The sequence below is a fragment of the Typopeltis vanoorti genome, chromosome 7, assembly GCF_054136105.1.
Source record: "Typopeltis vanoorti isolate ZY-2024b chromosome 7, IOZ_Tvanoo_1.0, whole genome shotgun sequence".
Classification (NCBI taxonomy): domain Eukaryota; kingdom Metazoa; phylum Arthropoda; class Arachnida; order Uropygi; family Thelyphonidae; genus Typopeltis; species Typopeltis vanoorti.
Window position 1 is genome coordinate 117,970,268 of NC_143555.1, and position 26,246 is coordinate 117,996,513.

General features: G+C 36.0%; 1 protein-coding gene across 3 annotated transcripts in view; it reads right to left on the reverse strand.

Moving 5' to 3' along the window:
* The window catches only part of LOC150104992 (uncharacterized), a 768,027-nt gene that overhangs the window by 539,213 nt on the left and 202,568 nt on the right, over nucleotides 1-26,246 (reverse strand). For all 3 annotated transcript variants that reach the window (XM_090395452.1, XM_090395451.1, XM_090395453.1), the window contains exons 11-13: nucleotides 17,180-17,371; nucleotides 14,679-14,837; nucleotides 6,422-6,598 (exon numbers count right to left, since the gene is read on the reverse strand). In XM_090395452.1, coding sequence (XP_090251578.1) covers nucleotides 6,422-6,598; nucleotides 14,679-14,837; nucleotides 17,180-17,371 — 528 coding nt within the window. The remainder of the gene's footprint in view (nucleotides 1-6,421; nucleotides 6,599-14,678; nucleotides 14,838-17,179; nucleotides 17,372-26,246) is intronic.

Below are 26,246 nucleotides of genomic sequence, written 5' to 3' on the forward strand. Positions count from 1 at the left end.
TTGCTGGCTAACTGGATTTTAGTTATATATGATAGACTAAAAATAGAGAAATTATTTATATTTTTGTTTTCTCTTTTTATTGTACAATACAATTTTAATTTCTGGACAAAATAAAGGTCTTGAATAATTTCTTCACTTAAATATTGCCTTACCTTGGAGAACCAATTTAATTTTTTATTTTTTTGCGCTAATTTTTTTCTAATCGCTTACTAGACCAAAGATTTTTCTTTGTTCTCGAAGAAATTAATTCACAATAATTATTTGAAATATTCTTTTAAAAAAAGAAAAGAAAACCAGCTGCCGATGTTCCAGATTATATTATTTTTATTTTTGTACAAAACCATCGAAATCGAATAATACTTCACACATTTCCTTTAGGACACGCTTGAGCAACTTTGCTTTATAGAGAATAACATGAAATTCTTTAATCATATTACTAAATTTTTTCTTCATGTTGTATAGTAATCTGTACTTTCACTTTCTTGGTTTCCTTGTATAATTGGTCATTACAAAATGAAATTAACAGTTATGATTTAAATTTATATTTTCTGCATAACTCAGATATTTTATTCTCAAATTTTTAAAGTAAGCGATACATTTGCTTATTTTTATCATTCAAAATATGTATATCATAAGTGAAATTTCATTTCCATATTTTTACAATAGAATTGAACTTTATTTCGCCTCTGATAGTTTAACCCCCCCATTGCATTACTATCACACACCCGAAAACTGTTATGAAACATAGGTACAGTTTTTATTTAATTCATTATTTTTCTCTAGTAATTGTTCCACATAACTTTAATTTTTCGATACTGAAACTATGTGGTGATTATTATAAATTAGAAAATTTTAAATCAGACAATATACATATTTCCTGATTATTATAAATCAGGAAATTATGTGATAATCGGATATAGGTGAAATTAATATTTAAAATCATTGTCATCCTTCAAATGCAATATCAGAATAAAGAAAGTAGAAAACCCGAAGTTTAGAAATACATTTCGAATGCCCGCTCTCGAAATGTATTGGTCTACAGACTGGATTCTGAACACGCCAATGTTTGGTGATGCTATGACTGAAAAACAATTCAGTCTCATCATGAAGTATTTGCATTTTCAGAATAATGAGGAATACGATCAGGCAACACATCCTTGCCCAGTCCTCAACAAAATTTATGATTTTCTGATGAAAATCCATCAGAAATGTAGATCACTCTACATTCCTGAGAGAGACTTGAGTATCGATGAAAGCCTTATGCCATTCAAAGGTAGACTGAAATGTAAGCAGTATATTCCCAAAAAGAAAGCGAAGTATGGAGTAAAATTTTTTATACCTTGCGAATCGGAAAGTAAATATCTTAGGGATTTCAAACCTTATACGGGAAAGCAAACTGTAATCGAGCATGATAAATATTCGGATCTCCCCTTGTCGATGTGTGCAGTAATGCAGTTACTAGACCCTTTGCTGGGGAGAGGTTACTGCATTATAATGGATAATTACTATATTTTTAAATTTTAGGTCTAGGAAAAATTTGTGATAGGATTTTGTTTTCTAAGTCTTCCATAAAGAGGTCAGCACATGAAGGTGAGAGTGGGCTTCCCATTGCCAAGCCTGTTAACTGTTGATAGATTTTATTTTTCCAAGAAAAATAATTGGAGTTTAGGCAGTGAGCAAACAATGCGGTTATATCTTGTGGGAACAAGGTACTTAAGATGTCAATGACCTCTACTACGGGAATGTTTGTAAAGAGAGAGGTGACATCTAAGCTAGCTAGAAGATCATAATCCTATATCTTGATGTTTTATAGCTTTTCTACGAAATGTCCAGAGTTTTTGATGTAACTCTCTGAGTTGTGGATGTATTGCTGTAGGAGTTTCGAGAGATGTTTTGATAATAAGTAGGTGCTGACCTCTTTATGGAAGACTTAGAAAACAAAATCCTATCACAAATTTTTCCTAGACCTAAAATTTGGTTTAGATATGTGGACGATATCTTCATCATATGGAACAATAACAAAGATGACATATATGATTTTCTCAAAAAGATCAACGCTTTCCATCATTCTATTAAATTCGCTCTGGAAATTGAAAGAGAAAAACAACTTCCGTTTTTAGACATCTTAATCAAAAAACAAACTGATGGCAGTATAAATCTATCGGTGTACAGAAAACCGACCAATACAGGTCGCTACCTACATTTTAACTCCTCTCACCACATATCACATAAACTCAGCATTATGCACATGTTAAAGAAAAGAGCTATTTGCATCACTACGGACAACAAGACCCTTCAAGATGAGTTAAAATTTATTTCCAACAATCTGTACTTGAACGGCTATCCAAGAAGACTAGTCAATAAAATCCTTTTCTCTGAACCACCACAAAGAGAACGAAAAGAGATTCAATATATAAAAACGATTGCAATTCCGTATGTAAGTGGCATCTCCAACAAGCTCGCCAATCTCCTCAAACAACACAAAATAAGAGTAGCATTTCAGCCTATAGATACTATTCGTAAACTACTAAGATCTCCAAAAGACAACCATCCTTTCTACAAATATGCTGGAGTCTATAATATTCCATGCTCATGTGGCTCTAATTACATCGGACAGACTTCGAGAAGTCTCGAAATCAGGCAAAAGGAGAACATTGGCTATGTCAAAAACAACAGACAGGACATTTCTGGCCTATCGTCTCATTTCTCCACAACTAACCATGTCATTGAGTGGGACAAAAGCTGTTCCCCTTAGAGGAAGATTACCATTCAAGAATGTTCAAAGAAGCAGCCACAGTCGCCCGTTCTACTGTGAACCTTAACAGAAATCAAGGCCTAATACTCCCAGAGATATGGAAAACCCTAATCAGAGCCTTAAAAACGGAAGAAATGAACTTTAATACAAACTACAGAAGGTTCCTTAGCAACAGCTAGCTGATCTTGTACACGCGATACGTGTTTCACTCACGTTCAATACTATTTTATTTGTAATTATTCTAGTCAGTTTTTATTCTTGTCAGTTTTGCAGTTACGCATAATTGTGAGAGTGTTTAAACCTATATGTAAGTGCCCTGAAGAAGCCAACAGATAAGTGTGGCGAAACTAGTTGGTTCAGTTAATTAATAAAATTGATCACCACTTGATCGGTTAACCAAATATTATTATTTCCTAACAAGATATGTTACTCTCTGAAATAATGTGGGTACTACGGTCGATTTTCTTGAGTTTACGGGATAAAAAACCCAAGTTTCTGGGAGGGAAAACCCACTTGCCTGTGCCGACTAACTCGGGAATCGGTCGAAGAAAGGCTTAGAGAAAGTTCCTGCAATCAGTGACTAGACTTGAACTTAAGTCTGACTTTGAGCGACCAAGCGCAGAAGATGCAAGCACCACTTCCACTGAGCTACACAGGCCTATTTATAATTCTAAAGAATTTCTACGGCATAAATATTATGCAGTTCTACTTTGTATAATGATATCTAATTCTGCATCATCATTTTTATTTCCTGGAGCTAAGTTTTTTACTTCTCTACTCTTTTCTTATTAAATATTTGCCTTTCCTAATTTGTCTAAATTAAAAAAAAAATATTTTGAATATACTATTCAAAAAATAAAGAACTTGTAATAGATTAAAACAAATGATTGGACTTAACAGCCTGTGCCATGCATATTGTTCAGTTTATTTTCTTAAACTGTTCTGTCTGTGAATTTTATTATTATTACTACTACTGCTACTACTATTTTAAAATAAATTTAGTTTAATCCTTTATCCAAGTGTAAACAAACAAAGTTTGCATCTGAAGTATCTTCAGGACTGAGGCAACTCGTGGTAAAGGTGGACCAAGATCTCGTCATTCCTTGTCTTAGTATCTCCGATAATGCAAAGCACATCTCCTTGCGGACATGTATAATGCTATGCATTAAGGGAAGGGCCACTACCTAGACCCATTTAAAAAAAAAACTTCCAACTATTACTATTTTCTTAGCCATTTTAAGGAACTCAAAGACTCATTATGGGAAGCTCCCAACCAGCCGGTGTGGATGAAATATTCAACACTCCCTAGCTTTTTTCATGGATCAAAACTTCGTCGGCATTCTACCTTTTATCATACTATTACCTTCCTCCACCGTTAATCTCGTTACGGCTATTCCATAGCCATTAGTGGATTAACTGTTGCTGAGTGACCTTTGTGTCCCCCCCCCGTCTTTACGTCTATTGTGTTACTTAGAATTTCATTTACTGTCCTAAGTTATTTGACCTTTCTTGCCTCTAAAATGATTTATTGTATGTCTTCCCAAAAATTGAAACGAATTTCACATATGCGAAAGAAATCAATCCTGATATGACCACTGATCAGCTTTTGCAATGAATCTATTTAGTGATAGTAAATTTGGTTTTATTTTTTTCTACAAATCAGTGCACCGGAAGAGTTGCACTGATTAATCTTTCACTTTACGTATAATAATTGAATAATGTTTTTTCGAATTTTCGAATTTTCAAATGTTTGCTTTGAAAATATTATGTCAAATATTTATATTTTTAAATAATATTTATTGAAATAAATATGTCCTTTTTCTTTCGTTTCTAGCCAAATAGCATTATATGGATCATCACATTTCAGATTTAGATACGATTTTTTGTTATTCATAAAGACAAAATAAAAAAAAAATGTTAAAATGCTAAATTGCATTACTCGGTTTCCGATTGTTAGTCTTTTTGGTATCAAAAATTTATATCCAATGATATTTTAGCAGTGATTCTTCGCCTTCGTCATTTATTTATTTATTTGTATTATGCATATTACGATAATATCTAGTGCATATCCTCATAGATATGTTGAAAATATAATGTGAAAAATATCATATATGGAATGATTCAACATTTTTGCTCATTTTGAAGATTTTCTAATGCTTCCCCCCCCTCTCCTTATTCTCTCCTGGAACTCAATTGCATAACTACTCTAAATTTCTATACAGGTTTGAAAGCTTTTCTAGACAGCATTCAAAATCAATTACTTCATTTTACCATTTTGGCAATAGATATACGGCAATCAGATTGTATCGCGAAACTTCTAAATCTGTTCTATTTATTTGCAATCTAAAACCAGCTGTTCTACTGTCCGCTGAAATTATGTGAAATTTTAGAAATAATATGCTATATTTTCACCATGCAAAATTGTTTATATGCATACCACACAAAAGAAAGTTCAGTAGTATTATTTGTGTTTGTTTTTCTTTAAAAAAATCTAAATATTACTTCTTCTGCTGCTGGAAGCTATTTCTGAAATAATCTACATCTTCTAAATACTTGGTAATATCCTCTTAGCTGGAGGAAAAGTTGAAGGCTTATTACTCTCAGTGCTATCGAGAAGAAAGGGGAGAACACTAAAGTGCCTCAGGCTGTAGTGCAGAATATGTCAAGAATGTCTTGTTTCCTTTCGATTGTTGATTACCTATATCCTAACAGAAATACTGATATTTCGTTTACATGCTTATACATTATTTATGCCAAAATAATTACTTAATTTATAATGATCAGTTTCACTTTTATTATCAAAAATTAGAAATTAAATCATACAATTATCTTGAAAAAGAGGATTTGAATTATTTTCAAAGAAAAGGTGCATATGCGTTTCATAATCTTCTTTTTTTGGGGAGGGGGGGTATAGACCTAATCAATCTGCGGATATTTCAGATAATTTATTTCATAAATCGTTCGCAGGACAGCTGTTATAAACGTAAATCACTTGGGGAACATACCCATTCATTTTAGTGTAAAATAGTAGCAAAGGTCCAGTTACTTTAGATATGTAATCTAGAAGAAAATGTTATGTCTGCTGAGATTAGAATCTTAAGTGAATAATTTTTCTGACATGATTTCTCTATTCGTTATAATGTAACCAATTTCCAGATTATTTCCTTCCTGCAGACTTCATGTTATATGCAGTGATTTCTTCTTTGTACTACAAGAAAAAAACTCAGATAACAGGAGAAAAATATGTAGTATTTTCTTTTCCACTGGCTGAATTTACAATGTTCTTTCTTTGTGTTTTGAAGAGAAAGTGCAAATGACTTTTTTCTTACTATTTTTGCCATTATAACATCTCATATAATTATAAGAGTGACATTTTACTGTTTTTCTCCCACACGAGAAACAGAAATAAGGTAGTAATAATATTGTTTGGTAACAGGTTAGTACTAATTAAGCATCAAATAAATATAACAATCATACATACAAATGTTATAAGTGACATCAGATGCCTGCTAGAATTGGCAAATTTCTAAAAAATCCTCCTTCAAAAAAAAAAATTTACACACACACACACACATATATATATATATATATATCTAGAGAGAGAGATATAGATATATCCATCTTCAGTAGACATGTGAAGCTAATTAACAAATTTAGCAAACTTACTTTATTTCTGTCTTTTACAATTTGTTCCCATTGTACCTTTTGCTCTCTTCCAGCTGTAAGATAATTCTGCCATTCATCCCAAACATTTGATAATGTGTACTTGCGAGTGAGAAAATGATCCAGTAATGTTTCCACACAGAGAACTGCCCGGTTTATATCAAGATATGGATCTTTTATCTAAGTAGGAATAAAATGAATATTACTAATAACAGTGACAACAATCAAGATGAAAAATAATCATATAATGAACTTAAAGAACAATCATATTAATAAACATTGTCTCAATTTTATAGTCTATTATAAATAACAATAATAAAAAAGGACATCCTTTAAAATTCGAAAAAAAAAAAAGAATGTATTATTTAGTAATAAGATACCAGGCCGTACACTCATCAAGGAAAATCTCACTCAAGCAGTAACATATGGCAGAACCATGGGTAAATTCATTCACATGTTCTGGTAACATGTTCTACTTGTCTCTTCACTTTCTTAACAATACTTCTTCCAGGAATATCATGTCTCTTGTTTTATCCTTGCACTCTGGTAACATCTCCTTACCAACATAAATGTTTCTATTATATCACCTTCTCTTCCACTTATCCACTAAGCTTTGAAAACTATATTCAGCAACCTATGCTCATAAATAATACAACCTTAGTTGCACATCTGAGAACACTGTCTAGAGTTTCTTTACCAATACAGAAACCAAGTGGCAAAATATGCATGCACCCAAGTAAGATCTGAACTGAGCCATACAAAGTGAAACAATAAGTCTTTTCTTCTCTCTCTCTCTCTCTGCTCATCAGGGTTATCCTCATTAAACAGCAATAATATACCATGTGCTCATTATAAGCTCTTAGCTTCTTTGTTAACTGTCATTTTCACATCATGTATCTCATCCATTTCCTAAAACACAAGTGTATTAATGCAGTACATAACACCATACTTCTACATTCTTAACTGCAAGCACTTAGCAAAATTACAATGGTAGCTCTATTCCCATCATGTTTAAAATCTTTCCGAAGGAACCAAGATATTAAAATCACTCATAACCCTCTGAACTATGCACTGTCTTCAAAACTGAATATATCCTATCAAGCCATTTGCAATATCATTAATAGATAAGGTAAAGAAAGAAATTCAAAAACAAAGTTTGCAGTATCCCCAAATCTCACCTTTCTTCTCTGGTACACTGCCCAGCCCCATATAGAACTTGCAGGTGTAGAACTTTTTTTCACTTGGTTACAAAGTAAATTAAACTTGAAGAGAAATTATATTCTTGTTTAATCCTTTATCCTAGCAAATAAATTTTTGGGCATGGCATATCTTCACGAGGCTACTTGTAAATAGAAGCTGCTGACTTCACATCAACTGCCTAATGTAATTACCTATTTTACCTTCTTATCATTTATTGACTTTTCCTTCTTCAAATGCTTTGCATACAAAGGAAATCTTTCTATGCAACTATAACACTATAGAATCCTAGCAACTTTATATGGACATATCATTAAAAAAATGGGTAAAGTCTCGATTAAGTACATTTCTTGTGTCAAGCTATTTCACAACTTGATATATTTTGCATAATTTGTCAAGATGTGAAAATAAATATCTCTCGTAAAAATTTAAAATTTATATTTGGTCCCCTAACTTAAAAGTTAGGGGACCAAATATAACTTTTTGAATGTTTTTTTTTTTTTTTCATTTTTAATTTACAAAATTTGAGTCAGTTTTTTTCCTAGAAGAAATTTCTTTATTCAGATTAAAAAAAAAATTAAGAGTGAACAATCTGGAAATAAGCTGTGATTAATTTTAAAAAATGCACTGAAATTGTGACAAGTCTTTGTCATAATGTGTCATTGATCCTATAACAACCCCTTAATAACTTGTAGGTCTCTATCATATTTCTTCTCCTCCTCCTCCTCCTTCTGTCCACCAGACTCTGCAAGTTGCATCTTCTCAATCTTTCCTCATACTCGACATTCCAGAGGACAGAAACTACCTTAGTCAGTCACCTCTGGACCCTCTCCAACATTTCTTCATCCTTCTGAAAACCAGTTGATCAAATTTGGGCAGAAAAGTCCATGTGTGGCCTTATACAATGGGACAAAAATCTCCCAACTTCTACAAGTCAGTATCCTCCACATCATTTCCAGAAGCCTTTGTGTTGTCTTCACATTTTGGCTATGTGTCCCCTAAATTTCAGATCCTTATCCACTATCACCCCCAGATTCCTTATTTCCTCCACCTCCAACAATATATTCTCACCAAGCATAAATTCTGCATCTTATTTTTGTTTTCCAAATTTTAAAACCTTACGTTTTGCAACATTGAACTCACATCCTGATTCCCGTGTCCAATCACTCAATTTATTCAAGTCTTCTTGTAAGGCTAGAACATATTATCAAAGTGATATATTATCAAGTCCCACAGGCTTATTTACACCTAGTTTGCTCAACTCCCCCATACACCTCTTGCTCGCTTATAGTCAGTCTCTCTTCCCCATCATCAACTGCTCTCAATCGCTCCATGAAGTCACATTCACAAGATTGAAAGACCTTTATGAACTGCTCATTAAGTATCCCTGCCACAACTTCTGCAACAACTGTCTTCATACCATTTTCCCCAATCAATGTCATCCTTCCATAATCATTCTTTCTTTTGCTGGATACATATCGAAAGAACTCCTTAGGATTCTTTTTGGCTTCATTAGCTAACTGTTGTTCATACCTCTCTTTAGCTACCCTCACCAAACAAGTCACCTGCCTTGCCTAGTCTTTGTAGTCCTCACAGAATTGGTTATTTCCACTTCTCTTATGTTGCCTCCATAATGCACTTTTTCTCTGTATCGCGTGCTTAATCTCTTTATTCATCCATTTCACACCTACCTTATTTAACCTTCTCACCCTTGAAATTATTAGAAGAACACGTAAGATCACAGTAATAACTTTGCTAACTTTGCGACGATGCTAACAAACTTCGTTTTGAAGTTGTGACTTTGTTATTTAAAAGCAAATTACTTCCATGCAACTTATCAAATGCTGAAATTTCTAAGGCTGATAAAGGAAAAGCTATTGTAATCATGAATAAGACTGACTATGAGACAAAAGTATCCCACCTTTTAGAAGACACATCTACATACCAAATGATCACGCATAATCCTAAAAATTCACAAAATTTCACAAAACAATTAAATAAATTACTCGATGAGGTTATCAGTTGGGACCCAAATTATGTGGATAAAATACGCACCTACTTTGGAAGAACTCCCTGTCTAAATGGACTCCCGAAAGAAGGCTATCCAGTGCGACCTATCATGAATTGCATTGATTCTCCTACCTATCGAATTGGAAAAGTCTTGACACATTCTTTAAGTGCTCTCACTGGACATTCCAGATCCTACATAAAAAATTCAACAGATTTTCTTGAAAAAAGCTAGGATATAAAAATCAAAGCGTCTGAGTTGCTAGTCAGTTTTGACATTGTTTCTCTGTTTACCAATATCCCATTAGCCGACACAATCAAATTATTATATGAAGATTACACTCCAGATATCGCAAAGATTTTCAAATTTGTTATCCATTCAGGTTATTTTAGCTAAAAAACAAGATCTACAAACAAGTTGAAGGTACTGCCATGGGCAGCCCTCTATCTCCACCTTTGACAAACTACTTTTTGAAACAATTTGAAGACACTATGTTTTCATCCATTCATCCTCAACCATCTCTTTTGTATCGTTATGTCAATGATGTTTTTGCTATTTTGTCACATACTGAAGATGAGCTTTCCACTTTTCTACAACAGATAAATAGCCTTCACCCACATATTCAATTCACCATGGAAAAAGAAAATTCTGGTACTTTACCTTTTTTGGAAATCCTCCTTACTCGAACTTCTTCTGGTACCTTATCTACAAGTGTCTTTTGAAAGTCCACATTCATAAAAAGTCTGCTCACCACACATCTCAAAAATTTGGAATTCTTAAATCTCTAATTAATAGAGCACATAAAGTTTGCTCTTCTCCAGTAATCTTACAACAAGAACTTTCCATCATTAAAAAGTTAATGGAATCGAATAATTACAATCCTAATCAAATCCAACAGATAATTGAATCCTATGTTCCAATACCTAAGGTTTCTTCAACAGTCTGCAGAGTTCCAATCCCTTACATTCCAGGAATCTCAGAACATATAGGTAGAATTTTGAAAAAAGTATCAATTGATTCCCACGTATGTTCCTATCAACAAAATTTTCTCTTTATTGCCTTCTACAAAAGATAAGCTGTCATCTCTATCTTTGGCTGGCATTTAGCAAATACCATGTGAATGCGATGTTTCTTATTTTGGATAAACTGGCCGTTCTGTGGAAAAAAAAAATTAAAGAACATCAATATTATATTGAATACAATAAACCTCAGAAGTTTGATCTAGCACAACACAGTATTAACACTACTCATAATATCCAGTGAATAAAGCTATTCTCCTCCGTGGATGCAGGTTCAAATATGTGAACGCCTTTTTAAAGAAAGTTGTGAAACTATTTTACACCGACAGAATTTAAACCAAAATGATTCTCTCTCTCGAAGATCTGGGAAACTTTTATTTTATGTAATCAATAAAAAAACCAATTATTTTAAATATTAATTAATTATTATTTTCTATCATTTCCTAGCATGCGGCAACAATTGTATTTTAATAGGTGATCCATCGAATGTTCATTACTTGAATTCCATTCCTATAACTGTTTGTGTGACACTGAAGATGTACTATTAATTTTAGTATGAAATAACTGTACCTTATTAATTAAAAAGTTATTACTGTGGTCTTATGTGTTCTTCTAATAATTATACTATGTCACAGGTACCTCTAAAAATAAGAATCACCCTTGAAATACATTTAGACATTGCATCTACTAGATAGTTTTTGAAAATCCCCAAGCTGCATTGATCTCTTTTCCAACTAACTCCTCATTCCATGCTACACCTGCAAGCTGTCTCCTGAGCTCTTCATAATCACCCCCCCCCCTTGTAGTTCCACATATACCCTTTTCATACAGAGGTCCTCACACTGCTGGCAACCACCCAGGTAATCACTTCATTGTCACTATCACCAATTGGTGGGTGATTTGACACTTCATTTATAATTACATCTCTGATGAGATGACCAAATCGAAGACCCTCAATCCTCGTGTGCCCTCTGTTACATACTGTCTGAGGTAGTTATCCCTCAAAAACTCAAGAAACTGATTTTCTTTACTTCCAGTTGCTATCTCATCATTGCAGTCTATATTGCCATAATTAAAATCACCCATAATGATCACCCTATCCTTATTTGCTTGGCTGATTTGACTATACATTTCACTATCACCACCATCCACATTTCCTGGTCTATAACAACATCCAACCAAGTATTTCATTCCATTCACCTCTATCTCATGCCATACTGCCTCAAAACCACTGACACTAGTTCCCTCTTGCATCTCTACTTTGTATGGACATAACTTTTTCTCTATCATCAATAGCACTCTCCCCCCTCCCTTTTAACCCCTTCTATCCTCAAGAAACACATCATACCCTTTTATCTCTATTCCTGACAGGATGTCGTCCTCATCTAACCATGTATCACTTATTCCAACAATTTTTGGGTGAACAGACTCAATTAGTGCAACCATTTCATCTGCCTTGTTTCTTATACTTATAGCATTTGTATATAAATACAACAGCTCATTCCACTGATAACACTCATTCGATGTGATCTTTCTATGCTTGACCAGGACCCATTTCCCTTTCTACTTATTCATTATAGACCCCTCTTCAATTCCAACTGTTTCCTCTTGATCCCAGGTCATCCCATTCCTCATCAATAGCACTCCCCCTCCTCCCTTTTAACCTGTTCTATCCTCAAGAAACACATCATACTCTTTTATCTCTATTCCTGACAGGATGTCGTCCTCATATAACCTGTCTACACATGTTCTCACATCCTCTTGGAGCATCCACCTTTCTCACGCTGTGTACCCTGTCCACCCTGAGCCTCTCCGTTTCCCTGTTCATCTTGCACACCAATTCTCTCATTCTCCATACCATGCCACTTACTTTCTCATTCATAACCATGTCTTCAATCTCTCATGTCGTACTCTCCTGCCTTCCACATCACTTCCCACTTGATCTGGTTCATTCTCTATACTCACTTCTCTACATTCCAGCAACAGTCTCTCTCTTCAAATGACTCATAAGCACTCAAATGTAGTCCATCGCTCCCATACAGTTCACTTCATCCTTCAAACTCATTCCACACATTAACAAATTGTACTCCCATCTCCTCACACATTTCAGCCAACATACCATTCATAATCCTTGCTCTCCACCTCATCTCACGACAGTCATACCTAGGCAACACACTTACTACGCCTTCCTATCACACTATTCTCTTTTATCTCTCTAAGCAGCCTCCTGATATCCATTCTGACGTGCTCTTTGTCCTCTGTCAAGTCATTCTTACCTGTTAAAACCATCAACTCCTTCGCTTGCTCCCTCCTCATATCCGATGCCTCAATCACTCTACTCATTTTACTGCCTGGAAAACATACCTTGTGCATCCTCTCATCCAGCACACCTTTAATAATGGAGTCCCCATAAAACGCCACTCGCTCGTCTTTCGTTAACTCTTTCGTACCTACTTGATTTGTTTTAATCATTTTCTCCCAAATTTTCTGAATTTCATCTGCATCCATTTCATCTCTTGCCTCATCCAACCCAATTAAACTTTCGAATCTCGTGTCACATTCTCTCTATCATTCAATCTTTCTAATTTTCGAACTCTCGACTCCCACTTCACACTTTCACTCTCATTCATCCTTTTGAGTTTCTGTACTTTCAGTCCATGTGTCCAACTTTCGCTTTCATTCATTCTTTCCATTTTTCCCACTTGCGATCCTTTCGTGACGCTATTTCCATTTTCTCTCATTCTCTCAATTTTGTTTCCTTTTACCACATTCAACTTGCTTTCGTTCTTTTTACCATCCATTATGGGTTTCAGATCACTTGTTTTCTTTTTCAATTTTTTGCCTTCCTTTCACACCATGCTTCTCTTTCAAACGAGCACTCATTCTTCCCATGACATTCTCGCTACTAACACTTTCTGTCATCAAATTCATATCAGCACTCATCAAATCCTCATTTAGCTCACACTTCACACATATTCTCCTTGTATCAGCCCTAAATGTCCACAAACCATCTATGTAATCAAAAGAATACATGTAGGAAACCTTGCACTTCATGAAACAACTGAAATCTAAGTTAAAGTCATGCACTGACAAAGCCGTTGCCATCTTTCCTCTGCCAGTTACCACTCTAAGGGCCAAAAACAAAGAATTTGTAATCAAGTTTAAGCAAAATATCCCACACACTAATAATACTAGTAGCGCACAACTCTTATAGCAGCTCTTACTCAAACAATCGCTCATACAATTAATTATTTCAAGAATAACTGATCTGAATCCAGAGCATTTCTTACACACTGTTGCTACTGTTGCGTCATGAGCGCCCTCTCGTGTAAATATAATTAAATATAATTATATTTAATTAATATATGCATATTTAATAAATTATCAAATTATCTTTCACTTACTAGTAAGTAACTGAAAGAATGCAAGGTGATTGTAACATTATTCTAACTTTTGGAGACTGAGTGAGCAGTTCAATCTCCACTAGTAGTAAATTAGAGTTAGCTGGTCCAAGACTATCACTATGTTTAAGTGATATCCAGTGAAGAGATGGCAAACAGTGCCACCATCTTGTGGTCTCTAACTCTAGCACAACATGTTATTATCTGAAATAGTGTGGGTTCTATGATAATTTTTCTTGAGTTGCTGGAACAAAAAAAAAAAAAAAAAAAACCATTTCGGGAGAAAAACACCTGCTTGCCCATGCTAGAGATCAACTAACTTGGGAACCATCTGAAGACTGACTTAGAAAAAAGTTCCTCTAGTCACCCCTAGAATTGAACTTAGGTCTTTCTTCAGGTGACCTAGTGCACTGGATGCAAACATCACTTCTAATGAGCTAAAATAATCCTTCAGTAATTATTTTACTATCAAAAAATTTTCAAAGATTTTTAAAAAGATATCAAATTTTATTAACTGAGTTCACACATGTGTGCAGAGCAGTGAAATAAAATGCAAATATTTACAATGCAGGAAAAAATCACAATGGCTTTTTAATCATTACATTTATTCTACAGCATTTTATACAAAACAATACCTTTCGAGCATCTTCAATGAAGTTTTTTCCTTTAGTACTAAGTTGTAAGCACTCTTGCTGTATAGATAACCATCTTTCTTGCAAATGCTTTGCACCAGTATCAGAAATTGATTCTTTGTTCCGGAGTTCAGTTTCAAGATTGTCCATTTCACTAGCCAGCTATGGAAATATACACACAAAATGAGAAACTTAGCACAAAAATTATTTTTCTTTCAATCCTAATTAAAAAAAAAAATTGAACAAAACAAAAAAAAAAGTGAGTAATAGTGAACAAAATAAGAATGAAAGGTGTGCTGCAGGGTTCTGTTCTTGGACTGCTACTGTTTAATGTGTTCATTAACGACACAGGAAAGGATCTGATAGGAACTGTTCGGTTATTTGCCAATGATGCAAAGCTGGTAGAGCAATAGATAATACAGATGATGTCAAAATTTTGAAGGATGATTTAGATAGATTGGCAGACTAGGCAAAGGAGAATGGATGTCAGTATAATGTGGCAAAGTGTAAGCTTATGCATTTTAGGGTGAAAAGATTACCAGCTGTATACCACATTGGTGCAACTGTACTCCAGCTATGGATGTAAACTTAGGAGTGTTAGCGGACAGGAAGTTAAAGTTTAGGAGGGGCACATAGCAAAAGTGTCTAAAGCAGCTCATCAGATCACTTGATTACTGAAGAATACTTTGATGAGCAGATACAAGCAGGTCATTGTTCCTCTTTATCGAGCCTTGATAAGACCCCATCTTGACTACTCTGCACAGATCTGGACACCAGGGTTTCTTGGTGAGTGACCAAGATAGCTGCAGGTCTATGAAATGAACCTTAAGAGAAGTGTTTGAAGATTTGAAGGTTACAGAAACTGGTTGATAGGGGAAAAGGGATAATATGATTCACACATACAAATTAATGAGGGGTTTACAAGATTAATTCAGAGAATTTTTCCGAACAGATGTGTTGGTGGGAGAACCAGGAACCATCCATGGAAACTGAGTAAGAGTGTAGTAAGCAAGGGTGTTAGAACTAGGTTTTTGGCTTGGAGAGTAGTGAATGAGTGGAACAAGTTGCTAGAGTCTGTTGTGGGTGCCATGACTGTGAATGAGTTCAAAGCAAAGTATGATAGATACGCAAATGTAGGATAGTTGTTGAAATGATGTTTAGGGCCTCCCTCGATGAGTCTAAGGACTCCTTGGAGTTGCCTAAAATAATAATAACAAGGAGAATGCTGTGAAATCATTTGCAAGATAAAACATGAACTTGGGCAACTTGAGAAGCGATCAGCATGTAAAGCAAGGAAGAGAAACAAAGGCAAAGTGAGTGGAGAGATTAGAAGGGAGTGAGAAACTGAGAATAAAGAGAAAGTATTGTATGAAGGTTTTATAATAAGTGGCATACTTGATGAGAATGTGATAAAGATGAAATGTGAAAATTTTACTTCTCCTCTTTTCATACTGTCAGCAAAGCTGCCAGTATGCAAAGAGGGGAAGTAAAGTTATAAAAATTGGAAAAATACCTCAAAGTATTGTTTGGATGATGAAGTAATTAACAAATAGAGATAGGAGGGTTATCATCCACCCTTTTTATATGGGTTGCTACAATTCATCTTGACTATGTACAAATATGGTCATCTGGGTTTCTAGGACAAGTTGGTGATAAATCTGTGAATGCTCCCTATGAAGACAGAATGAAGGTGCATGGGTTGCAAAGTTTAGTTGGCAGATGGAAAAGAGGGGAAATAAGAGAAACTTAAAAACCTTACTAACCACACTTCCAAGAGAGTATGGTTAGTAAGGGAGTACAGACTTTTAAAAGAGTACAGACTAGATTATTTGCTTGGAGAATGGTCTATAACTGGAATGGATTTCTAGTGCCCCCTAACAGTGAATAAATATAAGTGAGATTATAGGTATTGTGTGAATAATGGTTATAATAATGATTATGATGATGACATTTTACAATAATCCATGCAGAAATACGGATGGTCTGAATTTATAATCATACTCATACACTTTTAAAAAGGAAAAAAAAACATTCAAAAACAAATTTAAATTGTTAAATTTTCTTGAGCATCTACTCCACTTTAGATTACAAAGAAATTCCATGTGATATTTTGGCATAATCTAAAATTCTTTCTTTAATTAACTGCATTCATTCTTATACTATGATAGAAAATGCATGCCTTTCTAATGAATGAAATAAACAAACAAAATAAATTACTTAAAATAAACTAAGGAAAATAATAAAAAGGCTTGAAATAAAAAATAATCCACTGCTGAAATCCATATAAAAAATTATATATTAACTTACAGGGACACATAATAAGTTACCAACTAAATGAAATAGCTTACTAACCACTAGAAGTGCATCCACTCTTGATAGCTTTAATTTCCTAGGTTCATATTAATGTATACTGCCAAAATATACTTGAATTAAACAAGAAATTTTTTAAAAAAGTAGCTCATTTAAGTTGAAATTTATTTTAGGTTGAGCAATTATTTTCTTACCTTAACAGCTAACTTATGAAAAGCTAAATATCGTTGAGATAGGTGGACTCTATTCTCAAGCAAGTTTCTAAGCTGACTCCACTGATTTCTAAGATTCTCACACTTCTGATTTACTTCTTCTGCTTCTGCACCTCCAGTTTGTAGAAGAGGAAAAGAACTTGTCAAAAGAGCTTCAACTTCAATACCTTTCATCTTATTTAAAGGAAGAGAAAAAAAAAGCAAACATTAACACTTAAAATTTTATTGCTGTTGTTATTATTAATAATTAAATAATAAATTACAATAACCACAGTAATTAACTTTCATGAAATGAAAGTACAGACATTTCATATTGAAAATAACAGTACAACATCAGTGTGTAGGAACTAAAAATCAAAGAACAGGAATACAAGGTTACATACAATAATCGATTTAACAATTGAAAATGGTTGGCATGAGCTAGAAACTAATATATTAATAAATAATATTATTTATTATTTAGTACACACCAAGAGAAAATTCTACATCCCATCTTTGTTTTCCAAATTTTAAAACTTTATAATTTGCAACATTCAACTGGCATCCTCACTCTTAATTCCATTCACTCAGTCTATTCAAGTCTTGTAAGGCCAAAACATCTGCTCTACTCCTCATAGTTCATCCCAACTTTGCATCATCTGCAAACAACTGAATACTCCCAATCAAATATTCCCCAATATCATTAACACAGAAGTTAAGCAGCAATGGTTCTAAACACGAACCCTGATGCATTCCACTAGTGAGTTTCTTCTTTCAGGATATTGCTCCCCCATATATAATTTGCTGACATCTATCAGATAGCCAATCTCCAATCGAATGCATAGTCTAATATCCAATTCCATCTTCTCTAGTTTGACCATCAGATGGATACAATAGTTGTATACTTACATTTGACCAATGTAAGTATACTACTGTTGTGTCCATCTCCCTCATCCAATGCAGCTGTCACCTTACTGTAATAAGTAAATAGATTACAAAAACATGACCTCCCTCCCTTTAGCAAATCTGTACTGTAAATCAGAGACAATATCATCGTTCTGTTGTCAACCCAATTCTTGATCCAGGTTCTCACAAACCTCTCCAATGCTTTAATGACAATACTTGACAAACAGATTGGCCTATAATTTGATGCTTGACTTCTGTCAACTTCCTTATGAAGCAGTACAATCTTGTTTTCCTTCCACCCCTTTAGAACTGACCCAATGTAAGATTCGAATTGAACAAATATGCCAAAGTAGATGTCAACTCTCTGGCATATTCCTTCAAAATACATGGTGATATATCATCAGTCTCACCAGCCTAAATATCATCAAATTCATTCAATTTCAACTCTCTGGCATATTCCTTCAAAATACATGGTGATATATCATCAGTCTCACCAGCCTAAATAACTTCAAATTTATTCAATTTCCATATATTGAATGGGTACTTGGGAGAAGGGGGACTACATCAGCTAACACTGAACCCAGTGGGGTCTAGAGGGGATAATGCTGGGTATAGAAACAACGGCATTTATATGCTTTATACTAATGGCAGGCATATCCGGAACAAGGGAGAGGAATTGGTGGCACAGATAGCATCAGCCTGGCCAAAAATTATTGGGATCACTGAGACGTGGTTGACAGAAGAGGATATAATAACAGGATTAGAAGTCGCTGGGTACAGTATTTTTCGGCAGGATAGGAAGGGAAAGCGTGGTGGTAGAGTACTGCTTATGATACGTGACGACCTATGTCCTCTAAGAGTGGAAACTTTGGAAGGCAGTGACACTAATGATTTTGAAAGCATATGGTGTGAGGTAGAGGTGGGCAAGAAAGGATATTTAGTGGGGTGTTGCTACAGACCCAGGAGCACAGAGGGTGGGAGGGAGGAAATGTTCAGACAGTTGAGTTTGGCAAGTGCAAGAAGAATGATTGTTATGAACGAGTTTGAAAAGAATGAGTTTGACAAGCGCAAGAGGAATGATGATAGTTTAACTACAGTAGTATAAATTGGGGAGAGGAAGATGCATGTAACAATAAGGGAATGGAATTTCTAGAATTCATGAGGAACAAATATCTTAGGCAACATGTAATAGAGGGAACAAGAGGTTCAAGAGTTCGAAACTGGAATATGAGAGGAAATTGGCTCTAAGATCCAAAGAAAATCCTAGGGAATTTTTTAGATATGTGGCCAGTAGAAGGAGAAATGACTGTCGAAGAATGATATTGTGGGATAAAAATGGGAATAGAGTGACTGATGCAGAGGACATAGCAGAATTGTTCAATGAACACTTTATTGAAGTATTTCATCCTGGAGGAGTCGTTTTAATGCTATAGGGATAGGGCAGGTTCGAGGTTTAGAGGTACAGGAGTAGAGTGTGTTTCAAATACTGAGTACTCTGGGTGTCAGTAAAGTTGCGAGAATGGATGGTATTTCACCACGAGTTTTGAGAGAATGTGCTAGGGAACTGACAGTGCCTTTGACCTGGCTTTTCAATGAAAGTCTGGTTGCAAGAAAGGTGCCCTTGGAATGGAAGGAAGGTAAGATAGTGCCTAAGGTTGCATAAGGGCGGTAGCAGACTGGAAGTGTCTAATTATAGGCCAGTTTGTGTGTCATCAGTAGTTAGTAAGATCTTGGAGAAAGTAGTGAAGGACCATATACAGGATTGGGCAGATGAGGGTAATGTTATCTGTGAGAGTCAACATGGATTTGTGAAGGGGCGCTCTTGTTTTAATAATATGCTAGCCTTTTATAATAAAGTTACAAGAGCATTAGATGAGGGAAAGGCATATACTGCCATTTTCTTAGACTAAGCGAAGACATTTGACTCTCACAGATAACATTACCCTCATCTGCCCAATCCTGTATATGGTCCTTCACTGCTGCATACTCTATGGGAGGAGTTATACTGGAGGAAGTAGGGGAGACAAGAGATGTGGGGTTGATGAATGATAGAAACCTGAAGTTTAGGGGACATATTGTAAAAGTGGTGAAGGTAACACAGAGGATTGCTGCAATAATGAGGGGGACACTGACCTGCAGAGATAAAAGGGTTATCATTCCATTGTATAATTCTCTGATCAGACCATACTTAGACTATTGTTCTCAGATTTGGTGCCCAGGATTTGAAGGGAATAAATTAACTGTGGAAAGGGTACAAAGGCGGATAAGAAATATGGTTTCAGGACTGTACAATGGTAGTTATGAGGATCAGCTGAGAGACTGCAGAGTTTAGTGGATAGAAGAAGTAGAGGTGATATGAATGAGACTTTTAAACTGTTGAGAGGTGGTTACAGGGTTGACACTGGAGAGTTCTTTCGCTTGGTTGAACAGCGGGAAGGAGTGATGACAAGAGGCCATCCCTGGAAGTTACGAAAGGAAACAGTGAGCAAGAGGGTGAGGAGTGGTTTCTTCGCATGGAGGGTGGTTGAACCATGGAATGCATTGCCTGATGAAGTGGTGAGAGTGAGAATGGTCAATGAGTTTATAGAGTGGTATGATAGACTTTGTGTTTCTTAGGGGAGACTCCCCTCGATGAGTCTTAATAGACTTTGTGTTTCTTAGGAAGGACCTACCACGATGAGTCTTTTGACTCCATGGAGGCCTGAATAATAATAATAATAAATACCTCTTACTCACTTATAGTCAGTCTCTCCTCATCATCATCATCCACTGCTCTCAAGCTCTTCATGAGTAGTTCACATTCACAAGGATGAACAACCTTTATGAGCTGCTCATTAAATATTTCAACTACATCCTCCACAGTAGTTATCCTTATACCATTTTCTTCATTCAATATCATTCTAATAATATTTTTTTACTGGTTACATATGGAAAGAACTCCGTAGGATTTATTATTATTATTATTCATAACACCTCCAAGGAGTCCGAAGACTCATCACAGGAGGACACCAAGTGTACAACTCTCTGTCTCCACCACTACCGAACCACTGCTACCTGCTACCAATCAACTAAATCAGTGCCATCTACCATCCACAACCACCATAAGTATTTTTTGTCTGAAAATTGTGTGTGTTCTGAAGGGCCGATTTGTCTGTATGCGAGATGAAAAACCCGAGTTTCTGGGAGAAAAAACCCTGCTACCTCCTTTGAGATCGGCTAACTCACCTTCAATTGAAAAAGTCCATATAAAGATTCCTTCCATCACGATGGGAATCAAACTCAGGCCTTTTCCAATTGAAGGGCGCAATGTACGGTCGTTCTTCCAATTGAGCTACGAAGGCAATATTTTACTCATATGTTGCACTTTTGCTACCCTTACCAACCAATTCACCCTTCATGTCTGTTCTTTGTAATCCTCATGCAACTGATTATTAGCACTCATCTTATGTTGCTTCCATAATGCCTACTTTCTCTGTATTGCATCTCTTCATTCATCCATTTCACACCTACCTTATTTAACCTTCTGACCCTGGAATACATTTAGACATTTCTTCTATTAGAGTTTTTGAATAGTATCCGAGCAGCATCGATACCCTTTCACCCAACAATTCATGCCATGCTACAGCTGTAATCTCTCTCTTTCTCTCTCTCTCTCTCCTGAGCTTCACATAACCACCAGCCTTGTAGTTCCACATATACACTTTCCACACAGAAGTCCTCACATGGTTAGCAACCTCAGTATTCATTCTCCACTATCTGGGAATCTGTCTTTTCTCAGAGATATGTTTCATTTTTTGTTCATTTCTTTACCTCCATATTTTAGCATTTATAAATTCCATCTGTTCCAGATAATCTCCTATTTTATAATTCTATTTTATTATTTTATAATGACTTATTCTATCAAATTATTATTTATTTCAATTTGATAGAATAACTCATCTGAGTTTTCTGGCTGAGTATTTCAGATGTTTTTATTTCTTCATTGCCTTCATATAGTTTTGTAAAATAGTTTTCCCATTGTTCTCTTTCAATGACTGGCATTCATGTATTCAAAAATTTCATTTCTTTTAATGAGAATAAACTATTATTTAGATATTAGTCAAGTGTAGGTGAATAACTATTTTAATTATGAACTAGTTTCGCCGGCTTCCTCAGGGTACAATCAGGAAAGCAAAAAAAAACGAAAATTACAAGCTAAACATTAACTGGCAATTCTATTTCAATAACAAAATAGTGCACGTGAAACAATATGCATGATATGGATATATGATTTACTTCACATGGTGTATTCCAGTAATTGGATCTTTTTATTTTATTTTATTTTTTTATTTTTATTTTTTATATAATAAGCTCTATAAAACACAATGAATTGATAAAAGACCCGACAAGTTTCATAAGTCGTTTGACTTACATCTTCCGGGGAAAGAGGTAACTTAAAGTTGAAACACAAAGAAAAGAGAAATTATTAGTAATAGTTCATACTAAACAGTTGTAGCTGTCTGACTATTCATAAAATTAAAAATCAGAGTGCAGATTCAAAGTAATGATGAGTTACTTGTTGAGATGCATTTTGTAGTTTGCACTGAAGTTCATTTCTTGTGTGTTTATTGTTCTAATTAAAGTCATCCATATGTCTTCCAGACATATGGAAGACTGTTTAATATACTGTTCATACTGTTGGGTATGAACTATTACTAATAATTTCTCTTTTCTATGTGTTTTAACTTTAAGTTACCTCTTTCCCCGGAAGATGCAAGTCAAACGACTTATGAAACTTGTCAGGTCTTCTATCAATTCATTGTGTTTTATATAGCTTATTATAAAAATAAAAATAAATAATAAAATAAATAAATAAAATGATCCAATTACCGGAATACACCATGTGAAGTAAATCATATATCCATGGCATGCGTGTTGTTTCACGTGCACTATTTTGTTATTGAAATAGAATTGCCAGTTAACGTTTAGCTTTTAATTTCATTTTCTTTTCTTTCCTGATTGTACTCCGAGGAAGTCGACACCATAAGCTGGCGAAACTAGTTGGTAATTAAAATATTCACCTACACTTGACCAATATCTAAATAATAGTTTATTCTCATTAATCTTTGTGGTCAAGAATTAACAATTTGATTTCTTTTATTTTGGATCATCCTCTACTTGTTTCTGGACTCTGTAAAAGCCATATCCAAGTTCAGAATTACCTTTCCAATATTTTTGCTTTATGAGTCTTATTTTGCTTTATTTTATTTTATTTTTTAAAGAAAGGAGCACAATACAATACAATACTTAATATAAATACAATTTAACAATGACAAATGTGTGTAACCCAAGAACATAAGCTCATCTGGGTTATAAAATGTATAACAAATACAGGAATCAATATACAATGCATAACAGTGCAGTGCAGAAAAATATTGGCAAGAACAATATATAGGGGATGAAAGATGTGCATACATATGTATATACTGTGAATTAGCTGATTATTTTGCATTGGTCCCCACCCCCCCCCCCCCCCACCCCCCCCCCCCCCCACCCCCCCCCCCCCCCACCCCCCCCCCCCCCCACCCCCCCCCCCCCCCACCCCCCCCCCCCCCCACCCCCCCCCCCCCCCACCCCCCCCCCCCCCCACCCCCCCCCCCCCCCACCCCCCCCCCCCCCCACCCCCCCCCCCCCCCACCCCCCCCCCCCCCCACCCCCCCCCCCCCCCACCCCCCCCCCCCCCCACCCCCCCCCCCCCCCACCCCCCCCCCCCCCCACCCCCCCCCCCCCCCACCCCCCCCCCCCCCCACCCCCCCCCCCCCCCACCCCCCCCCCCCCCCACCCCCCCCCCCCCCCACCCCCCCCCCCCCCCACCCCCCCCCCCCCCCACCCCCCCCCCCCCCCACCCCCCCCCCCCCCCACCCCCCCCCCCCCCCACCCCCCCCCCCCCCCACCCCCCCCCCCCCCCACCCCCCCCCCCCCCCACCCCCCCCCCCCCCCACCCCCCCCCCCCCCAAAAGTAGTAAATAAGATGTATACACAAAATGTACGTTAAGTGATGCAGTATCTACATATAAATAAAATTACTGCCAAAGTTTCAGCAGTACATAAATAGATAATTATAGGTTAACATATGTATATACAAAACAAGTCAAGGAAAGCAGTGTCTACATCTAGTAAGATTACAACAAACATTATTATACTAATACTCAAAGAGTCAAAAAGGAATTATTATACAGCATTGATGCATAAAATTTAAGTTTAGCATTATGGTATTTACATATTAACAAAATTACAGCAGGGCGATACAAATATACAAGATCAAAGCCCATATTACCAAAGATGGTAATACATAATTGGTCAGATTTAACCTAATGAATAATATATATGTATAAAAGTTAAGTTAAGCAAAAATAAGGATTTGCATAACAACAAATTTATGGTCAAATGTGTTTGTACAAATTAATTCTTTCTAAAAAATTAAAAACATCATGCAATTTGCCTGACTCTGCTAGCATGGCTTGCAGACTCAGGATATATGGCTTGGTTAGATAGGTGAAACTTTCATTCCTCTCTCGTGTAAATTTTTGACAATCTACCAGAATATGATGAATAGTGAGATGTGTGTTGCATTTTTCACATATGGGAGGGTCATCAGCTCTCAGTAAATGAGAATGTGTGAGGTGACTGTGACCTATGCGGAGCCTAGCAAGGACAACCTCCTCCCTTCTCTTTGTATGTTGACTAGAATGCCGGTGTTTAATTGAGCTTCCCAATGCAGAGAGAGAGAGAAGATACTATTCCATGTAGGATGATCTGGGAGAGATTTTATTTTTAGGGCATAATTAAGAGATAACTGTTTCCGTCGAAGTGACAGAGCCGGTTCATTTGCTTCTACATAGTGACTTTGGGTGGATGAGGTGTGAAAGGCACCAGCAGTTATCCGTATACCCTGATGATGGATAGAATCCAACCATCGTAGGTTACTCTGTCTTGCCGAACCATAGACTTGGGACTCATAATCCAGTTTTGAACGTATAAGTGCAAGATAAAGATGGAGCAATGAAGCTCAATCAGCACCCCACCCAGATAGAGTGCGAAGGAGGTTCAAAGTTCTTTTGCACTTTTCTTTTAGTTGACGAATGTGTGCTAGAAATGTGAGTTTTCTGTCAAAGATGAGTCCCAAGAACTTGGTTTCTGTAGTTACTGGAATAACAGTAGGTTCCATTCTTAGTTCAGGATCTGGATGATGAGTGTATTTTCAACAGAAGTGTACACAGACACTTTTTTCTGTTGAAAACCTAAACCCATTATGAAGAGCCCACAGGGAGACATGATCAATTGCTTGCTGAAGCTGTCTTTCAATTACCCTCATGTTATGTGAGTGACAGTAGATTGTGAAGTCATCAACATACAGAGCATTGTTTACAGTGGGAGGAAGCTGTTCAATGATTGAGTTAATTTTAATAGCAAAAAGGGGTTACACTCAAGACAGAGCCTTGGAGAACACCTTGTTCTTGAAGATATGGTCGAGATAGCATACTTTTCACTCTGACTTGGAAAGTTCGCCTGGGCAGAAAGTTTTTAATAAATATAGGGAGGTGTCCTTTGAGACCTAGGTTATAGAGGTCTTTTAATATGCCATATCTCCAGGCTGTGTCATAAGCTTTTTCCATGTCAAAAAAAACCGAGACAAGATGTTCTCACTTCAGAAATGCATCTCTTATACAAGTTTCTAACCGAACTAAATGGTCTAAAGTTGATCGATGTCTATGGAAACCACATTGTGTATTGGAGAGAATACTGTTGCTTTCTAAATACCAGAGAAGTCTGGCATTAACCATTTTCTCTAGTATCTTACAAAGACAGCTGGTCAGAGCAATGGGTTGATAATTATTTACTTGTGTTGGATCTTTTCCTGGTTTTGGGATAGCAATGACAATTGTCTTATGCCAAGAATTAGGAAACTCTTCCTCTGCAAGTATTCTATTGTATAATAAGAGAAGAAGATCTATAGAAGATGATGGTAGATGTTTTATCATTTCATAATGGATGTCATCAGGTCCTACTGCACTAGGGTGAGATTGTAGGAGAGCTCTTTTTAGTTCCTCCTTGACAAATGGCTGATTATATGACTGAAGAATGTTGGTAGAAAAATTAAGCCTTTGTTTCTCTTGCTGCTCTT